This window comes from Mesocricetus auratus, unplaced genomic scaffold (genome assembly GCF_017639785.1).
Source record: "Mesocricetus auratus isolate SY011 unplaced genomic scaffold, BCM_Maur_2.0 contig_10440_pilon_obj, whole genome shotgun sequence".
Taxonomy (NCBI): Eukaryota; Metazoa; Chordata; class Mammalia; order Rodentia; family Cricetidae; genus Mesocricetus; species Mesocricetus auratus.
Window position 1 is genome coordinate 3,263 of NW_024430948.1, and position 17,520 is coordinate 20,782.

Genomic DNA, 17,520 nt, shown 5'->3' on the forward strand with positions numbered 1-17,520 from the left:
GGTCTTGCTATGTGGCCCAAGTGGACATGGAACTTTAAACTATATTGCACCAGTGTCTATGCTCATCAAGCTGGGCACGGTAGTGCACAGTTTACTGTAAAGAAGAAGATAAACAAAATAGACTACATAGGGATCATGTGTTTATGCTTCTTTATAGGTCAGACATTTTATTATGCATTTTCTAAAGTAATAAAGAGAAACTGAAATAAAAGTGCTCTGTAGAACCATGTGTTTTCAGTTGCTATGCTTCAAGGCATTAATGCAGGTTGATTTTCCTTTCATAGGAACATTGGACCATGAAGCCACCACTCTTGGTGCTTTCTGTGTATCTGTTATGGTCGAAATACTGTCACAGTGCACCTACTTGGAAGGACACAGCTGCTACAGATGGAAACCAGAATAGTATGCTTGGTTCATCTACCCTGTTTGCATGTTTACCAGTCCAGCTGACGTTTATAGGGACTTATAATCCTATAAAGTAACCATATAAACCAACCCTAACCCTAACCCTGTCTTCATTACATGTTCTCCAAACACTTAAAGTCCTCATGATGTCCAAAAATCTGGATATAAAATATAGAAAATTACAATAAGTCTACATGAGCCAGCATTCACATATCAATATGTTTGCAATGAGGCAGATAAATCTTGACAACTTTTTGCCTACATTTTCTGTTGTATTATTCAGATGTTTGAGGTCCTATTCACATTTTTTTAATGAACAGCAAAATACTTTCCTAGCATATAAAAATTCTAAACCAGCAGAGTAATCTCTGTAATTATTATTATATTAGCCAAGGTGTGGGTTGTCATGACAGCAAATCTGGTTGTTTTGTGCTCATTACCTTCTGACCTTTGTCTGGTGATAAAGATTTGGGGCATTTGCCATTTAGTAAAATAAATTAGCTAAAATGGAGTTAATTTGGAGTCTGTAATTAAATTCAGAGGTAAGAATAGCATCATCAGGATTCCATGTTGGCTAATGAGAAGACAAAATGACAGTCAATTTATAACCACAAAGGAAGAGTTAATGGCACAAGAGACTTCTATTAAGTTACTATATATGTGTTATATGACATACATTCTTAGTCTGATGGCTTTTTGGAAGGTAATTAAAACTGGAAAAGGGAAATTGTTCACTATGTTTGAAGTCCTCTGCTGTGTCTCATATAAACTATAAATAAAATTCAGATTTTTCTCTAATACAAACATACCCGAGTCTGCAGGGATAGGAAACAAGTGGATAAAGGAAAACAGGGCTTGTGGAAAATGACAAGACTGAGATCAAATAAGCTCAGATTTGTTCAGGAGCTACCAGGTGAAAAACGGAAGGCAGATCAGAGTGGCAGTTGACAGCTTATTGATCATGGAATGCTTTGGACTGAAAGGCTGTACAAGAGCAATCACGCTGCTATTTAGAGGATACCAAAAGCTGTTAAAGTTACTGTTTTCTAATATGATCAAGTTAAAAGAAACCCCAAACATGTCTTCTAGGTCTTCTAGAGGTGGGAAAGACAGATATAGGAGGAGAGGTGAAGAAAGCTTTGATTGGCATTAAGCAGATGAAAATCATGATGGAAAGGAGAGAGGAGGAGCATGCAAAACTGATGAAAACTCTGAAGAAATGCAAAGAAGAAAAGCAGGTACCTTCACTGAAAAATATCTGTTCTTAAGCAAATCTGAGGTATAAAAAAATGCAACAGTAAATATGTGCAATTAATGAGTGACTTTTCTCCATATGTCACGTTTTCTGGAGAGCAGTTTAGATTGGAGAAGCTTTACGTTTTCTTTTTTAATCATCTTTTACTGACACCTAGGTAAGAAGGCTGCTTTCACAAAACACTTCACTTTTTGTCTTATTTAAGGTATTGAGTCAAAAGTGTTTGAACCAATAAAAAAAAGGTTTGGAGAGGTTTTGATTAGGTCAGTGGTTTCTAGTACTCATTACTATAATAAATAAATAAGCACCACTCGTAAATACATTTAGGGTAAGGATGGTTAAGAATTACATATTTCTTAATTTTTATTTATTTACTTAGTTTGAGTCAGGGTCTAATGTAACTGAGGCTGTAGCTGAGGCTGGCCTTGAACTCCAGACCCTTCCACTTCCTAAGTGCTGCAATTATGTGTATGTATAATCATACGCTACTTTGAACTCTACATTTTGAGTAGTCACCTGGATGTCTGAAAATATCAGCAGATTTTCCAGATCTTATTAGATAATCTGTCTTACCCTATCACATGTCCAATAATGAGCTTATAATGAAGGACTGAGAGTCTGCCCTACTTCTTAAACACTGTACTTAAATTACCCATGGGTTTTACCTCTCTAGATTTCTTTTTCCCCAATAATCTTTCAAAGCACCCTAGCCTTTCCTTTTTTTAAGATTTATGGTTTTGCAGGTCAGCAAAATGACTCAGTGGGTAAAAGCACTTGCCACTAAGCCTGATGACCTGAGTTCAATCCTTGGAACCCACCCAATGGAGAGAGAGAATGGATTTCCACAAGCTGTCTTCTAACCTCCACATGCACACATGGCAACCTGTACCACATGCACACACAAATGTACATGCACATGCACACACAAATAAATGAATTTTTTAAAATGTTGTTAGATTAGTCGCAAACATATAAAAATTCATTGGTCCACTTGAGTCCTCTGAGAAGGTATCTCATTATTACAATTGAAAGGCAAGTAAACAGAAAACTAGAAGAGCCCTGGCAAGTGCCAATAAAATGAAGAGACCCCTTCTCCTCAGGTCCTAACACAGTTGGCAGGTGGAATGTCTGACAGCATTCCAACACACACCAGAGTATATTAAATAGCACACTGGCCTGGCCCATTTTTTCCCAATTATTGTTAGCATTGTCAGTGGTTTTAACAGGGTCCTCTACTACTGAGCTCCGTGCTAGCCTCATTTATTTTTCTATTTTTAGTTTTTGAGGTGCTGGAGATGGAATACATGCTGGGCTCTACCACTGAGCCACATTCTGCAATCAATTGGTTATAGTACAAATATGTATTTTTCTGACAGATAATAAATGTTTCATTCAAATGTATTTGGAAGATGTGAGAAAGTATTCCTGAGATATTGTATAAAGCTCAACAAATATTGACTATAGTAGACACTATATACTTCATAGTCTAATAGTATAAGCAATACAGCACTCAAAACAAATATTTTCTAGCTGTTTATATTTGAATACTAACTTTAATCAAAGCAGAAATAAATAAGAACTGTAACAGAATAATTTGGGAAATCTGGGTAGGTGTCTTATGCCTACTAGCTTATGTAATGTTAGTATTCAGAGTCTGAGGCAGGAGGATTGCCAGAATTCCACGACCAACTGCATATGAAGTTCCAGGTCAGTCTGGACTACAGAAGTGGGATCCTGTCTCAAAGCATAGATAGATAGATAGATAGATAGATAGATAGATAGATAGATAGATAGATAGATAGACAGACAGACAGACAGACAGACAGACAGACAGACAGACAGACAGACAGATAGATAACACAAGAACTTCAGAAAATACTTTAAATGTTAATGCTACTTTTTGCTTTTAAAGAAATGTCATAATTCTGGTAAAATATGTTTACATGAAACTGGCCATCTTACTTTTCCTGTCTAAATTTTTTTTACTGTTTTTTATTAACTAAACAGTAAAAATGGGGGATGGAGAGATAGCACAGTTGTTAAAGTGCCTGTTGCACAAACGTAAAGATCTGAGTTTAGAGCACCAACATAAAAGCATAGTCGCATGTGACTGAAAACGTAACACTAGAGGAAGACCGCCAACATAGACTAATGGACTCCATACAAAATCATGTGTACAAATAACACACATACACATGCATAATTAAGAAAAAATACCAGTGGAGTTCCAATGCACAACTGTATCTTTACCTATGTTCTTATAAACTTCGAGCAAATTAATTCAATACAGTTTCTAGAATCTTATCATTCTCGAGCTTTGTCAAGGTCAACCACACTTTGATTTTTGTAGCTAAGAAAGTTGATGCTTGAAGCTGTTAATTAACATGTTGCTCCAACATTAGCATGAATGAACCTGCGGTAAATCAAACAGACATGAGCATGTGGGACCTGATGACTTACTGTTGTTCTTATTTTCTTTTTTTTGTTTGTTTGTTTGTTTGTTTGTTTTTGAGACGGGGTTTCTCTGTATTGTTTTGGAGCCTGTCCTGGAACTGGAACTCACTTGGTAGACCAGGCTGGTCTTGAACTCACAGAGATTCGCCTGCCTCTGCCTCCCAAGTGCTGGGATTAAAGGTGTACATCACTAACGCCCAGCATGTTCTTATTTTCTTAAGCAACCTACAAGCTAAGGCTGCAATATGAGGAAAAGAATAGCCACTATAGGACCAAAGAAGCAAAAGTGGGTTTCAGGGATAGTCTTCTGAAAAATCCCAGAAATAGTAGAAATGTTATTCCTAAAATTTTATTGCATAAAGATTCATTGCATCAGACTCAAAATTTGGGTACTCAAAAAGCTAACTTGACAAAAAGGATGAAAATCTTAAATTTGGGCAGTGGTGGTACACTCCTATACTCCAAGCACTCAGGAGAAAGAGTCAGGCAGAGCTCTGTGAGATAAGTGAACAAGCCCTGTATCAAAAGACCAATAGAGGAAGACTACCAGCTTTAACCTCTAGCCTCCATACATACATATGCACACACAGAAACACAGAAACTTGCATACACCACACACACACACACACACACACACACACACACACACACACGATCTGTGATAATATACATAATGCCAGCTCGTAGGAGGCTGAGGCAGGAGGATCAGGGCCAGCATGGACTACATATTGACACCATGAGTTTCAGAAAACAAACAAAGATCTATAGTAAAATGGTTTTAGAACAAAAACTTCTCCCACCTGTTTTTCACTTGAGAGCTGCCTTGATTCTGCGGCCTGGTATAGCCTCATTCTCTTGAACTCCATCTCAGGCAAACAAGTTCTTGTGTGCCGTGATACCAGGGCAAACAAATTACTTGTTGATTTGTTTGTTTGTTTGTTTGTTTTTATCCTGTAGAGCTGTGGAGATATCCAGGACAGAACTAAGACAGTTGTCATCCCTGCTGACTCCTTACCAACAGTAAAAGGCTGTTGCTAAGTACAGCAAGGACCACAAGAGGGCGCATTTGGAATACAGACAAGAAAGTAGCCACTCACCATAAATCAATGTTCATATGCAAGAATTGTGCTTTCTTGCAATATCTAAGCACATACAATGAATTAAGGAAGCTTAAAAAATCAAAATATCAGTTTTCAAAGCCCTAAAGCCCGCCTTCCATATACCTCCTAGGCTAGCAATTCAAATAGAAAAGTCAAAAGGTAATCACCATGGTTCCCCATAGGGATACTGACTTTGCCATTAACTCTGTCACATTTAATGCAATGTCCATCATACAGTAAATATTGAGTAAATACTTAGTGAACAAGTGAACAGACAGTGAGATTTTTCATGTCCTTCAACAAAGGCTCATTCAGAATACTGTTTACCAAACAGAAACCACTGTGGCAGATACAGCAGCAGCAAGGACCATGAAGATGAAAAGACTGAAGCCATTTAGAATGTCTTATACTTAATTTCTGTTGATACCAGATCTCATGTATCAAAGGATGGACTTGAACTTACTAAGAAGTCAAAGATAACTTTAATTTTTGACTCCTCCTTCTACCTTCTAAGAGCTGAGATTACAGTTATGTGCCACTGTATCTGTTTAGGAAGTACTAGGGACTGAAACCATGGCACTGTAAATATAACACAAGCACTTTATCTGAGCTAGTTTGGTAGCCCCTGGATCCAATATACACTTAAAAAGGGGAAACCAGCTAAGGTATACATAGACTCAGGAAATGGAAATGAGACCTGTGCTTGTACACTTTAACCAGGAGGCCCTGAAACTCATGAATGAAGTGCAAGAACATTTGGAGGAAGAAGAAAAGTTATGTCAGGCATCTTCTGTGGATTCCTGGGATGGATGCAGGCCATGTCTGGAAAGTAACTGCATGAGATTTTACACAGCTTGCCAACCTTTTTGGTCCTCTGTGAAAAATAGGGTAAGAGGAAATGAGAGCTCACCCTTTCAGAGTTCTTAGGACATCCAGGCCATCTTGATTTTTAAATTGTTAATTTTTAAAATGGAAATGATTGCTGCTGTCCTTTTGTGTCCTTTTATCATAACCTGTGTGTGCACAATTTATAGTTAGAGTAACCATCAGTGTTTAGTCCCCTTAGAATTACACTCTGTAACTCCTTTAGAAGAAACCGGACTTTGCATTGTATTCACTGTTTGTTGACATGTTCCAAGTAGATAGTAAAGCCTTTGATGGCAAGGGTCATATCTAATGTGTATGTCTTCCTTTGAGAAGGCATCCAATAAACATGTATACCTGCATTTTCAAGTTTATTTTACAGTCTTTGATTTCAATCTTCGTTAATATTTAATCCTAGAAATCATGTATTTTTAACGCTCTTTCTCCTTACCTTCCTCCACATCCCTCTTTCAAGTCTACATGTAGCCCAGGCTGTCCTCAAATTCAGCATGTATTTGTATATGACCCTTAACTCTTGATCCTCATAATTTCAAACACAAAGTGCTAGGTTACAGATGTACACCATAACACTTAGGTTCATCGATCCCTCCGTCTCTCCCTTGATTTATGCTACAAATTCTCCTCTGGAGATGTATCCTAGATTGAACTTGAGTCCATGATACTCCGACCTTAGTCTCTCAAATGTTAGGATTACAGATGTGCAACATCATACATCTTTATTTTAATGTGTTTTTCCTATTAACGTATTTGTGTACAAATGTGAATGAATACCTTCAGGGCTCTTCTTGCCCTATCCATGTGTGGCCTGCAAAACTGGCAAGTTTTCTTTTTATGCCTTTTGGTTATCTTCTAGGCAGAGGAATTCACAGAGAGCTGTGACCTACATAGCTCTGGCCCAGTAAAGTCTTTGATTGGCCTGGATTTTCCTTCCCAATTCAAGAAATGAGCCATGTATGAAATGGAATGGAATTTTACTCTTTGTCAGTATATGTAGTAATTATAGTTTACTTCTGGTTTACTTCTGACCTGGCAGTGCCACACTCAATTTCAAAAGAGCAGCCACTAGGATAAGGAATATGCCAAGCTAATTTTTTTTTTTTTTTTTTTTGGTTTTTATGAGACAGGGTTTCTCTGTATTGTTTTGGAGGCTGTCGGTCCAGCCCGGCCTCGAACTCACAGAGATCCGCCTGCCTCTGTCTCCCGAGTGCTGGGATTAAAGGCGTGCACCACCACCACCCGGCTAATGCCAAGCTAATTTAATGACACTGGTGATCACATCTGTTCCACTTTTACAGATACAGTCATTCGCTGATATGCCAGAATATAATGAGATGACTGCTGGAGACAGGAGATTTAGAGTTCATTCTCATTTGGGCCAGACATGTAACTTTATGAACTTTTCTTGTGGCTTGCTTTATGTAGGTGTTTTCTGAGACTGGGTCTGGCTATGTTACACAGGGTTATCTCAACTCCTTGGCTTTAGTACTGCCCCTTCTCCCTCAGACCCTGGAGGAGCTAGAATAGACACGTGTCACCTTGTTTAATTTTCAAGCTTTGTTTCTATGCATGGGATCAGTAAGCAAAAGCTGGCAGAGGAGAGTCAGGCAATCCATCCAGATTTCTTTCTGAAAATGGCATAGGTCCTATAAAGATTCCTGGATAATTGTTTGAATGCAGGAAGCTAATGCTCCAGAAGTAATATTTCCTAACTGGTGACACTCAACACATTCGAGCATTGTAATGTAAAGACAACTGTGGTCTGCACAGACTTAGAAGTCACACAATGTGACTACTGGACAGTCTTCTTCTACTGAATGTTACTCAAATTTCTGTGATTAGGGTTTCATTCTTTCCTTTGACTACAAAAAGCTGGGTATTATCACTGTTAATTTACAACTGTGACTAAACAACGTAATATACAGCCATTCCTAAGCTATATCTGGCATATAGGGCTCAGTGAAGAAGTGTTCATCTTTTTCTTTCCATGGATTAGTGATATCAAGAAATAAGAGTATAATGACAGTAGCATTCTACTAAACAATCATAAACAACAATAATAAAAACTAGGAGCTAAAAGTTAACAGTGTTCTTTATAGTTCCAAGGCAAATTTCACAGTAGCCTGTGGTCAATGACCTGCCAGCTGCTTCCAGAGTATCAGGTTATAGCTTGTCTACTACATTGTTACCTTTTTAGCACTCAATGGGCAAATTTATGTCAGGAGGAATTCCAGGTCCTATTTTCACAGTTGAAGTTAAAACAAGCTATAAGAATGGTAATATATCTCAAACTCAACCACCTTTTCCAAGATTGGACAGAACTAAATTTGAAATGACTAGTATTAGGTGACTTTAAATTTTGTAGTAAGAAGTGGAACAGGAAAATATATTAATTTTCATTCCATGATCCACTCTACCCCACAGATGGAGCAATTTCTCAGGAAGATGTACCAATTTCTGTTTCCCCTCAGTAAAGAAGTAGAGGATCCCCCTGCAGGCAAACAGCTGACAGAGGAAGATTTACAAGTAATGCAAATGGAGAACCTGTTCAGCCAGCTGGCTGTGGATGTGAAATCTCTCTTCAACATAAGCTTTTACATTTTCAAACAGATGCAGCAAGAGTTTGACCAGGCTTTTCGATCGTACTTCATGTCCAATATAGACTTAATGGAGCCATTCTTTCCCTCAGTTTTATCCAAAGAACAAACCAAAATAGAAGGACTTGGGCAAAGGTGGGACATTCCCAATGTCTTCCAGCTGTTTCATAATTTCAGTCTCTCTATTTATGGGAGAGTCCGAGAAACAATTATGAAGACACTGAACACAATTGAGGATTCATGGGAATCACACAAAGGTCAGTTACAAAAGACTCCCCTCCTTTTCCTTTCTTCTCTTCTCTCTTGTTTTGTTTTTTTTTTTTTGGTTTTGTTTTGTTTTTGTTTTTTTGCTTTTTTTGTGGTATGTGCTGGTGTGCCTATATGTTCATATATTTGCTGGTGGTAGGTATGCGGGCCTATGTGTAGGTGCACAGACATTCAGAAGACAGGTCAACCTTAAATGTTATTCCTTAGGAGGTGTCTATCTCTCACTGAGAACCAGGCCTTACTGATTTGGCTAGACTGGCTGACCAGCAAATCTCAGGGATCATCATATCTCTGCCTCCCCAGCACTGATATTATAAGCAAATGCCACCATGCCCTGCTTCTTATGGGACACTGGGGATTAAACTCAGGTCCTTATACTTGCATGTTAGGCACTTTACTGATTAAAGCGTCTCTCAAGACCATTTTTCTTTCTCCCACTACGTTTGTCAACCATTTTTTCTTGCTCCCCATACCTCAAAATACAGTTTTTCTGTGGATCCTGGCTGTCTTGGAACATGCTTTGTAAGTTAGGCTGGTTTAGAAGTCAGAGATCTGTTCAACTCTACTGGGATCATCAAAGTCTGTTACATCATTTGAGGCAGGACCTCGACCCTCCCCTGTGTATCTAGGCTGAGAGAGTATCCCTCCATAGGGAATGGGCTCCCAAAGCCCATTCGTACATTACGGATAAATACTGGTTCCACTTTCAGAGGCTCCTTAGACTGCCCAGGTCCCCTAACTGACATCCACGTCAGAGGACCTGGTTCTGTCTTATGCTGGTTCCACAGCTATCAGAGTGGGGTCTGTCAGCTACCAATTGCTTAGGTCAGCTATTTCTGTAGGTTTCCCCAGCATTGTCTTGACTCCTCCCTCTCTACAGCACTCAGTAGGGAAAGGCAAGCAGATTTCTTTGAGTTCAGGCTAGCATGATCTACATAGTGAGTTTCAAGCCAGCTGTGGCTACACAGCTGGCCAGTCTCAAAAAAAATTAATTAAATAGAACACAGCTTTGGAATGTATCTCAGTGACAGAACACGTATCTAGTTAGCATGTGTAAGACCCTGCTCACTTCAGTCCTTAAGAAACCAACAAACAAACCTACTTAAAACAATAGCTACACACATAAGATAAAGGCCTATTATACTATTACCAACAACCCTACTCTAGATAGCATACAGCAAATAAAAAAAAAAAGAGAAATGATAATTTCCCAGATGGACAAAGGTGAACTACTGATCAGTCAGACAGAGACCACAGGCATTTAATGTGGCTTCCATCATTTTTCTGTACAGGTGGTTAATAAGGAATAGGCAAACCATCGGTAGAAAATCTGCACGGTGTGGGAAAAAAAGTTGTTTTTTTGGGGGGGGTTTTGTTTTGTTGAGACAGGGTTTCTCTGTGTAGCCCTGGCTATCATGGAACTCACTCTGTAGAGCAGGCTGACCTTGAATTCATAAATCCTTCTGCCTTTGTCTCCCAAATACTGGGATTAAAGGTGTACACCACCACCACCCAGCTGTGTGGAAAAATCTTGAGCTCTGCTCCCGGTGGTGGGCAGAATCAACAATTACCTAAAATTATCTATCCCCTCTATTCCTAGAACCTGTGATCTCCAGGGGAAAGGAGAGTAAGGGCACAAACAAAACTAATGCTGTGAACATGCTGACTTCAAAACATGGAGAGTATTCTGGATTGTGGAGGGGTTCACTGTAGTCACCGGGTCCTTAAAGTAAAAGGGACTAAGAATGTAGCTCAGTGTTAGAGTGCTTGCCTAACACACACAACGCCTTAATTTGACTCCAAAAACACACAAAAAAACCTTGACATTCTCAGAATCAGACTGAAGAGGCAGGAAGAACAGAAAAGCATCATACGAAGCCTGTTGTCCAACAATGCTGATGTTGAAGATGGAAGGGTGCCTTGTGCCCAGGAGCAGGTTGCCTCTAGAAGCTAAACAAAATGCACACTAGACTTCTCTGCAAAACATTTCATACCTATCTATGATTATGGGAGGTCTTGCCATCTACTGGTATTTCTTTTCTTTCTTTAAGTATCTTAAGGTTTTCATTGTAAAGCTTTTACTTCTTTGATGAAATTTATAGCAAGATTGATAGATTTTTAAAGTTATGTTGTGGGTCAATTTTAAGGCTCTGGAGTGGGATTGCTTCCTTGACTTCTTTCTTGGGTATGCTTGTTGATATGTACAAAGACTATTGATTTTTCTGTGTTAATTTTGTGTCCTACTATGTTTCTGACTACTATATCATCAACACCTCAGCTGGCCTAGAACTCTAGATCCTTTGCCTCTACCTCCCAAGTGATTGAATTACAGATATAGCTACCTAGTTTCTAAGGTTTTTACAGTTTTTATTGTTGATTAATTCATTTAACGAATTAATTTATTTTATGTCCACACAGGTATGTATACATGTATGTGTGAGTATCTTTGGGTATTGTTCATCAGTAGTCACTTACTTGCTTTTATTAGTTTTCTAACTTTTAGTTTTTCTTGTTATGTTTTTTGTTTGTTTGAGATAGGCTCACACTATGTAGCCCTGACAGACCTCCAATTCAAGGACTGCCTGCCTCTGCCTCCACCTCCCAAGTGCTTGAATTAGCCTTCTCATTGTCCTGGAACTCATCAAGAAGGCTGAGCTAGCTGGGACAATAAGGCCAGTGATCCACCCATCTCCACTTCCCCAGCACTGGCACATGCTACCATACTTGGCTTTTATCAAGGGTTCTAGGGAACACACTTTGGTCCTCCTGCTTGTGTGGCAAATGCTTTACTGACTTAAGCATCTCCCCAGCCTTATATGGTGGAATTCCAATAGTGTTGATGTGTGAATGTATTTCCTACAGAGCTGGACCAAAGAGACCTGAATTCTGAGATGTTACCAAAGCAAAATGGAGGAATGTTTGAGGAATTTGGCCAGAATTTATCTGGATGTTTCAACTTTCACAAAAGATGCTAAAAATGTCACAATTACCTATCTGAAGGTAAATGAGTATTGTTTTATCATGTCTTTCATGTGTGTACATTGCTGTGTTCATGTACATGTGCACATATAAGTCTGTGCATGCAGAGATCAGAGGACATTAGGTTCTATCCACTGGTTCATTTTGTTTGAGACAAGGTTTCTCAATAATCTGGAACACACCAAGTAGTCTTTTCAGACTAGCTAGTGAGCTGCAGGTATATACCTGTTGTATCTTCTCCAATATGGGAATTATAAGCATACCACCATGTCTCTATTTTTAAAATTGGGTTCTTGACATTTGACTCAGACCTTCATGCTTGCCTGCTTTTGCACTTTTGGTTCTATCTAAAGGAGTTACTTATAGAGGTTTTCATCAAATCCATCACTGTGGATTTGTTTTGTATGTATGATTAAAGACTAAAGAAACACAAAAACATACATAAGAGAAAAACAATAAGCAAATTAGATCAACTTCCTTTTGCTGCAAGGAAAAGGAAAATACACTCATAAGGGAAAATTTCTGATAGAAGTAAAAAGTAATGTTTAGATAACCTTTCCTTTCTTGTACCCAAGACCTCATTTTAATATCATAGTATAAGATACATCCTAACTTTTAAAAGCTGTGCAGTCTTTAAAAACTCTATGTCCTTTCAAAATTCTAAAGTTTCTAAACTGTGGGCTTGATTTTTAAACGTTGCATGCTTTCTTATTCCAAAAGGGAAGAACAAAGAAATAGGAAAAATCAGGTCCAGCAGCATAAGTCCAAATCCTGTAGCTCAAAGTCCAGCATCTGAGATTCACTCTTCTGACTCAGCATACACAATTCATATTGTAGCCTTAGGTGGACTCCACTCCACACACACTTGGCTAATATCTCATGTCCTTGGCAAATACTTTATTGTCCTGGAATCTCAAATAACCCAGGGGTTTACATTGTAATTAAGGCTGAGCCTTTATCAGTGACCTCTTTTGGCCTTTTCACAGAGGCTCTAACCCTTCCATATGGTGCCAATGGCATTGATCTCTTGTTAATCAAAGCTAACTCTTTAGTCACAGTAGATTAGCACGCACATGTTCTTAGCCAAAACATTACATTAATAGACACTATTCCAGGTCTTGATAGAGTCTTCACTTACATCTGAAACTTCTCAAAGACAGGCATTCACAGGCAATATATCTCTCAGCACTACTGTATTCTGAGCTCCTCCTAGAACAGCCCATTAATTTCTGAGCATTCAACAACTTTTCTAACCCAAAATTCCAAAATCTTCCACAATACTACAACAAAATGGTCCAAAGATATATTTTAAAAACTACATTATCAAGTCATCCAATCAATACTCCCATTTTCAGTACAAATTTTTGCCATATATAGCTGTGATAAAACACCCTGGCCAAGCCGGGCGTTGGTGGCACACGCCTTTAATCCCAGCACTCGGGAGGCAGAGGCAGGCGGATCTCTGTGAGTTCGAGACCAGCCTGGTCTACTGAGCCTACCAGGACAGGCTCCAAAACAATACAGAGAAACCCTGTCTTGAAAAACCAAAAAAAAAAAAAAAAAAAAAAAAAAAAACACCCTGGCCAAAACCAATTTAAGGGAGGAAAAGGGTTTATTTTTTATTGCAGATTACAGTCTATTTGTGATGGTTTGCCCACAGACTCATATATTTGAATGCTTGGTCCTCAGCTGTAGAATTGTTTGGGAAGAATTAGGAGGTATGGACTTGTTGGAGAAGGTTATGTAATTAGAGAGTGGACTTTGAGGTTTAAGAAGCCCATGTAATTCCCAGTTAGGTTTCTCCCTTCCTCCTGTTTGTGGACCAAGATATAAAGTCTTAACTACTATTCCAGCAACATGCCACCTGTTGTAACACTCTCCACCATGATGGTCATGGACTCTAACCCTCTGAAATTGCAAACCTCAAATAAACTCTTCTGTAAGCTGCCCTGATCATGGTGTCTCAAGTACCAGGCTAGCTAGAGCTATGTAACAAGACTCTGTCTCTCTCACTCCATCCCCATGCATGAAGATCTGGGCTCCATCCCTAGTACCACAGGTCATGAGGCAGATGGGATCAAAGGTAAGAGAAGGAGGAAATAGAAGACTAAGCAATTTTCAAAGAAATAAGGGTCATTTACCTTACAATTCTGAGTAGTAGAAAGTCCAAGATCAGCATCTTAGCTTCTGGAGGGAAAAGTCAGTAGTATGGAAGTAGAGAGAGACTGAGAGAGACGAGTGGAATTAAGGGAGGTGCCAGATTTGCCTCATAACAACCTACAGCCTGTACTTGTAGTGACTGACAAAGTGCTTCTAGATGTAACTCACTGCAATGAGATCACATCACCTCCTAAAGGCTCCAACATCTCTCAGTAACATTACATTGAGAATAAAATTCCAGCATGAGTTTTGAAAGATAAAAATACATATCCAAAACACAGAAGGTAATAGTACTATATTCCCCAGTTTTCAGATGAGGCACAGAAGACAGTTTGTATAATTCACACAGAGTCTGCATTAGAAATAAGCATGATGCTGGGCAAGTGGTGGTTCATACCTTTAATCCAAGCACTCGGGAGGCAGAGGCAGGTGGATCTCTGTGAGTTCAAGGCCACCATGGTCTACAGAGCAAGTTCCAAGGCAGCTAGGGCTGTTACACAGAGAAATCCTATCTCCAAAAACAAACCAAGAAGAGAGGGAGAGAGAGGCAGAGAGAGGGAGAGAGAGAGAGAGAGAGAGAGAGAGAGAGAGAGAGAGAGAGAGAGAGAGAGAGAGAGAGAGACACAAAGACAGACAGACAGGAAATAGAGTGGGTTTCTCCAAAATCAGTGGACTCAGCCACTCTGCTCAAGAATCGCCTGTAAAAGCCATTCTTCTTGGTCAAGTCACCCTTACAAGTCCTTCTTGATCATGAAGGGGAGTAGGTAAGATTGTTTCTCCTGGTGTTGAGTCCTGAACAGCTCCATGACATGGGACTAGAAAATGAACGAAAGATGCTTACCAAATCAGGAGAAACCAAAGAGGAAGAAGAGGAGGAAGAATCAGTGGACCCCTTAACAACAGTGAGAGAGCAATGTGAGCAGTTGGAGAAGTGTGTAAAGGCCCAGGAGCAGCTAGAGCTTTGTGATAAGTGTGTATCTTCCTGATCACAGACAGAAAAGGATTGAACAGAGGAGCTCTTTGACATCTTGCATGCATTTGACCACTGTGTGGCCCACAAACTCTTTAATAGGCTGAAGTAGCTGCACAGATTCATCTACCTAAGCCTTGTCACAGAGCATCAGGAAAAGTTCCTTGTGGTTTTGAACCATTAATTTCTAATGTGTATCGTAAGTTCTGGAGAACCTCAATGATTATGGCAACTAGTTTGTCTTCCATGTAATTAGCAGCAATTCCATCTTAATAAACTGATCTGCAGATCTGCAGGAAAAAAAGTCATTCTTCTCAAAGCAGCTGTTATTTTATCATGGAAGGCAAAGGGTAAATCGTAGATCTGCAAGTATTGAAAAGAAATCTTTGTGTACTTCATAAATTCTAAAAAATAAAAAAGCAATGGCCCCTTATGTATAGTTCACTATACAATTATGCATTAGACTAGGCACAAATATTTTATGGTGTTTCCTATATATACATTATATTTACTAAAAGGCAAGTAAGTGGACAAGTTATTCAAGGATGACCTTGAACTCCCTGTCCTCCTGCTTCCACTTCCCAAAATGCTGGGAGTACAGGTATATGCTACCACACCTGGTTTGTATTCCTCAGCTATATATCAAGCCCAAGGCCAGTCTCAACTTATGAGACCGTGTTTCAAACAACAACAAACAAAAACCAGAACTATTAAATTGGTTGTTTTAATATTTCCTTTGTTTCTGATAGAGTTTATTGGAAAACATTCTTTAAATAGTTATGGTTATATAAAATTGAATTTAAAGTTTAGTTCCATTAAAATGATTTCAAAAGTACATTATATGAACTTGGGAATTTATTAATAGAGTAACTAAGCTAGGTGCAGTAGCACATGCCTGTAACTGTGGCACTCAAGAGATCAGGTGGGACTGTGAGTTTGAAGTCACCCTAAATATGTAATGAGACCCTTTCTAAAAACTAAATCAAACCAGACCAAAAACCAAAGAGAGAGAGAGTATCACACATAAAATTTTAAAAAACTGTAAATTTCCCAGGCAAACTATAAAATTTGGCAATCTAAATTAATGTCTGTAGAGCAAACAATAGTATTCATTAAACATTTCATCAGCTCACCTGGGTTTTCCGATTCCTCTTGGAGTTAAGTGGTGCCCTTATGTGCATGGAAATTGGAAGGACAACTTGCTGGAGTAGGTTCTTTTCTTCCATCAGGTGGATCCTAGGGACCTAACTCAAGAGTGTGAAGCTCAGCAGCAAGCACCCTTCCCCACTGATCTATTTTTGTTATTGATTTTGAATGCATGCTAGAATACGGAAAACTTTTTACTCTATAATTGTTCTTCTTCTTCAGGCAGTCCCAAGCATTCATGGAGGAAAATCTTCCAAACAGGATGAAATTATGGTAGACTCAAGCATTCTGCCTTCCTCTAACTACTCACTCCAGAGTCCTTCTGAAGAAAGTGCTGAGAGCTGAAATGTCATTGACTATGTGGTAGCAAAAGTTCTGGAGTATTTTAAGGGACATTTTAAAATTGGTAAGCAGAGCCGGGCAGTGGTGGCCCATGCACATCCTTTAACCCCAGCACTGAGCCAGCGGCAGGCAGATCTCTGTGAGTTCAAGGCCATCCTGGTCTTCAAAGAGAGTTCCAGGACAGTCTCCAAACCTACAGAGAAACCCTGTCTGAGGAAAAAAAATGGTAAGCAGAATAACTGATTAGGAAAGCTTTGTTGACAGGGTAGGTGACTCAAAAATAAATAACATGTTGATGCAATGTTTTACTCTTCTGGCTTTTTGGGGTGACCACCACCCAGTTCCCAAATAAATCTCACACAGAGGCTTATTCTTAGTTATGAATACTTGACCTTAGCTGGCTTTTCTTAAATTATCCCATCTACCTTTTTCCTCTGGGCTTTTATCTTTTTCTTCTGTAAATCTTACTTTACTTTCACTCTTACTCTGGCTGGCCCCTGAAGTCTTCCTCTCCTTGTCCTGTTTTGCTCTCCTAAAGAAGTTCCCAAGTCTCTTACCAATTCTGTTGACTTCTCCAGGCAAAGGGCAGCCGACTGCTAGCGTGGTTAAGTTCAGATGGCAGATTCTACAGAGTCAGTGGTTGAGAGCTCCAGACGGCAAATGCAGCAGAGCCAGCTGAGTGGCCCTTCCTTCTGTGTGGTTCTACCACCCATTGGAACACCAATTTGTTGTTTTTCTTTTTTAATTGTATTGCCCTTTTAAGCTATAGCTATCCTATTCAGCAACTGCCACTCTGCCGCTAACAGCAGTGGCTATGCAGCAAGAGACAAAGCCTGTGGGAATTCTGTTCCCTCAGGCACCGACTCCTTGAAAGCTACTAAGGAAACTTATTTAAAACTCTGTCCCCTCTAAAGAACTCAAGATTTAAAGGCTGAGGCAGAACCCTGCTTCCCAGAGAGGCTA

General features: G+C 39.3%; 2 protein-coding genes across 2 annotated transcripts; both read left to right on the plus strand.

Annotated features, from left to right (window-relative positions):
* Positions 1–296: 296 nt before the first annotated feature.
* Positions 297–16,718, plus strand: Clul1 (clusterin like 1; the record flags this gene model as incomplete). Its single annotated transcript, XM_040740941.1, is given in 7 exon segments — positions 297–402; positions 1,495–1,643; positions 5,935–6,102; positions 8,521–8,950; positions 11,823–11,960; positions 14,919–15,073; positions 16,438–16,718. Coding segments are annotated over 7 exon segments (1,427 nt in total), but the record flags the coding sequence as incomplete, so codon positions are not given.
* Positions 14,787–15,189, plus strand: LOC121138131 (cytochrome b-c1 complex subunit 6, mitochondrial-like). The gene is given in 1 exon segment (XM_040740940.1): positions 14,787–15,189. A coding segment is annotated over 1 exon segment (273 nt). The 5' UTR covers positions 14,787–14,908; the 3' UTR covers positions 15,182–15,189.
* Positions 16,719–17,520: the final 802 nt, after the last annotated feature.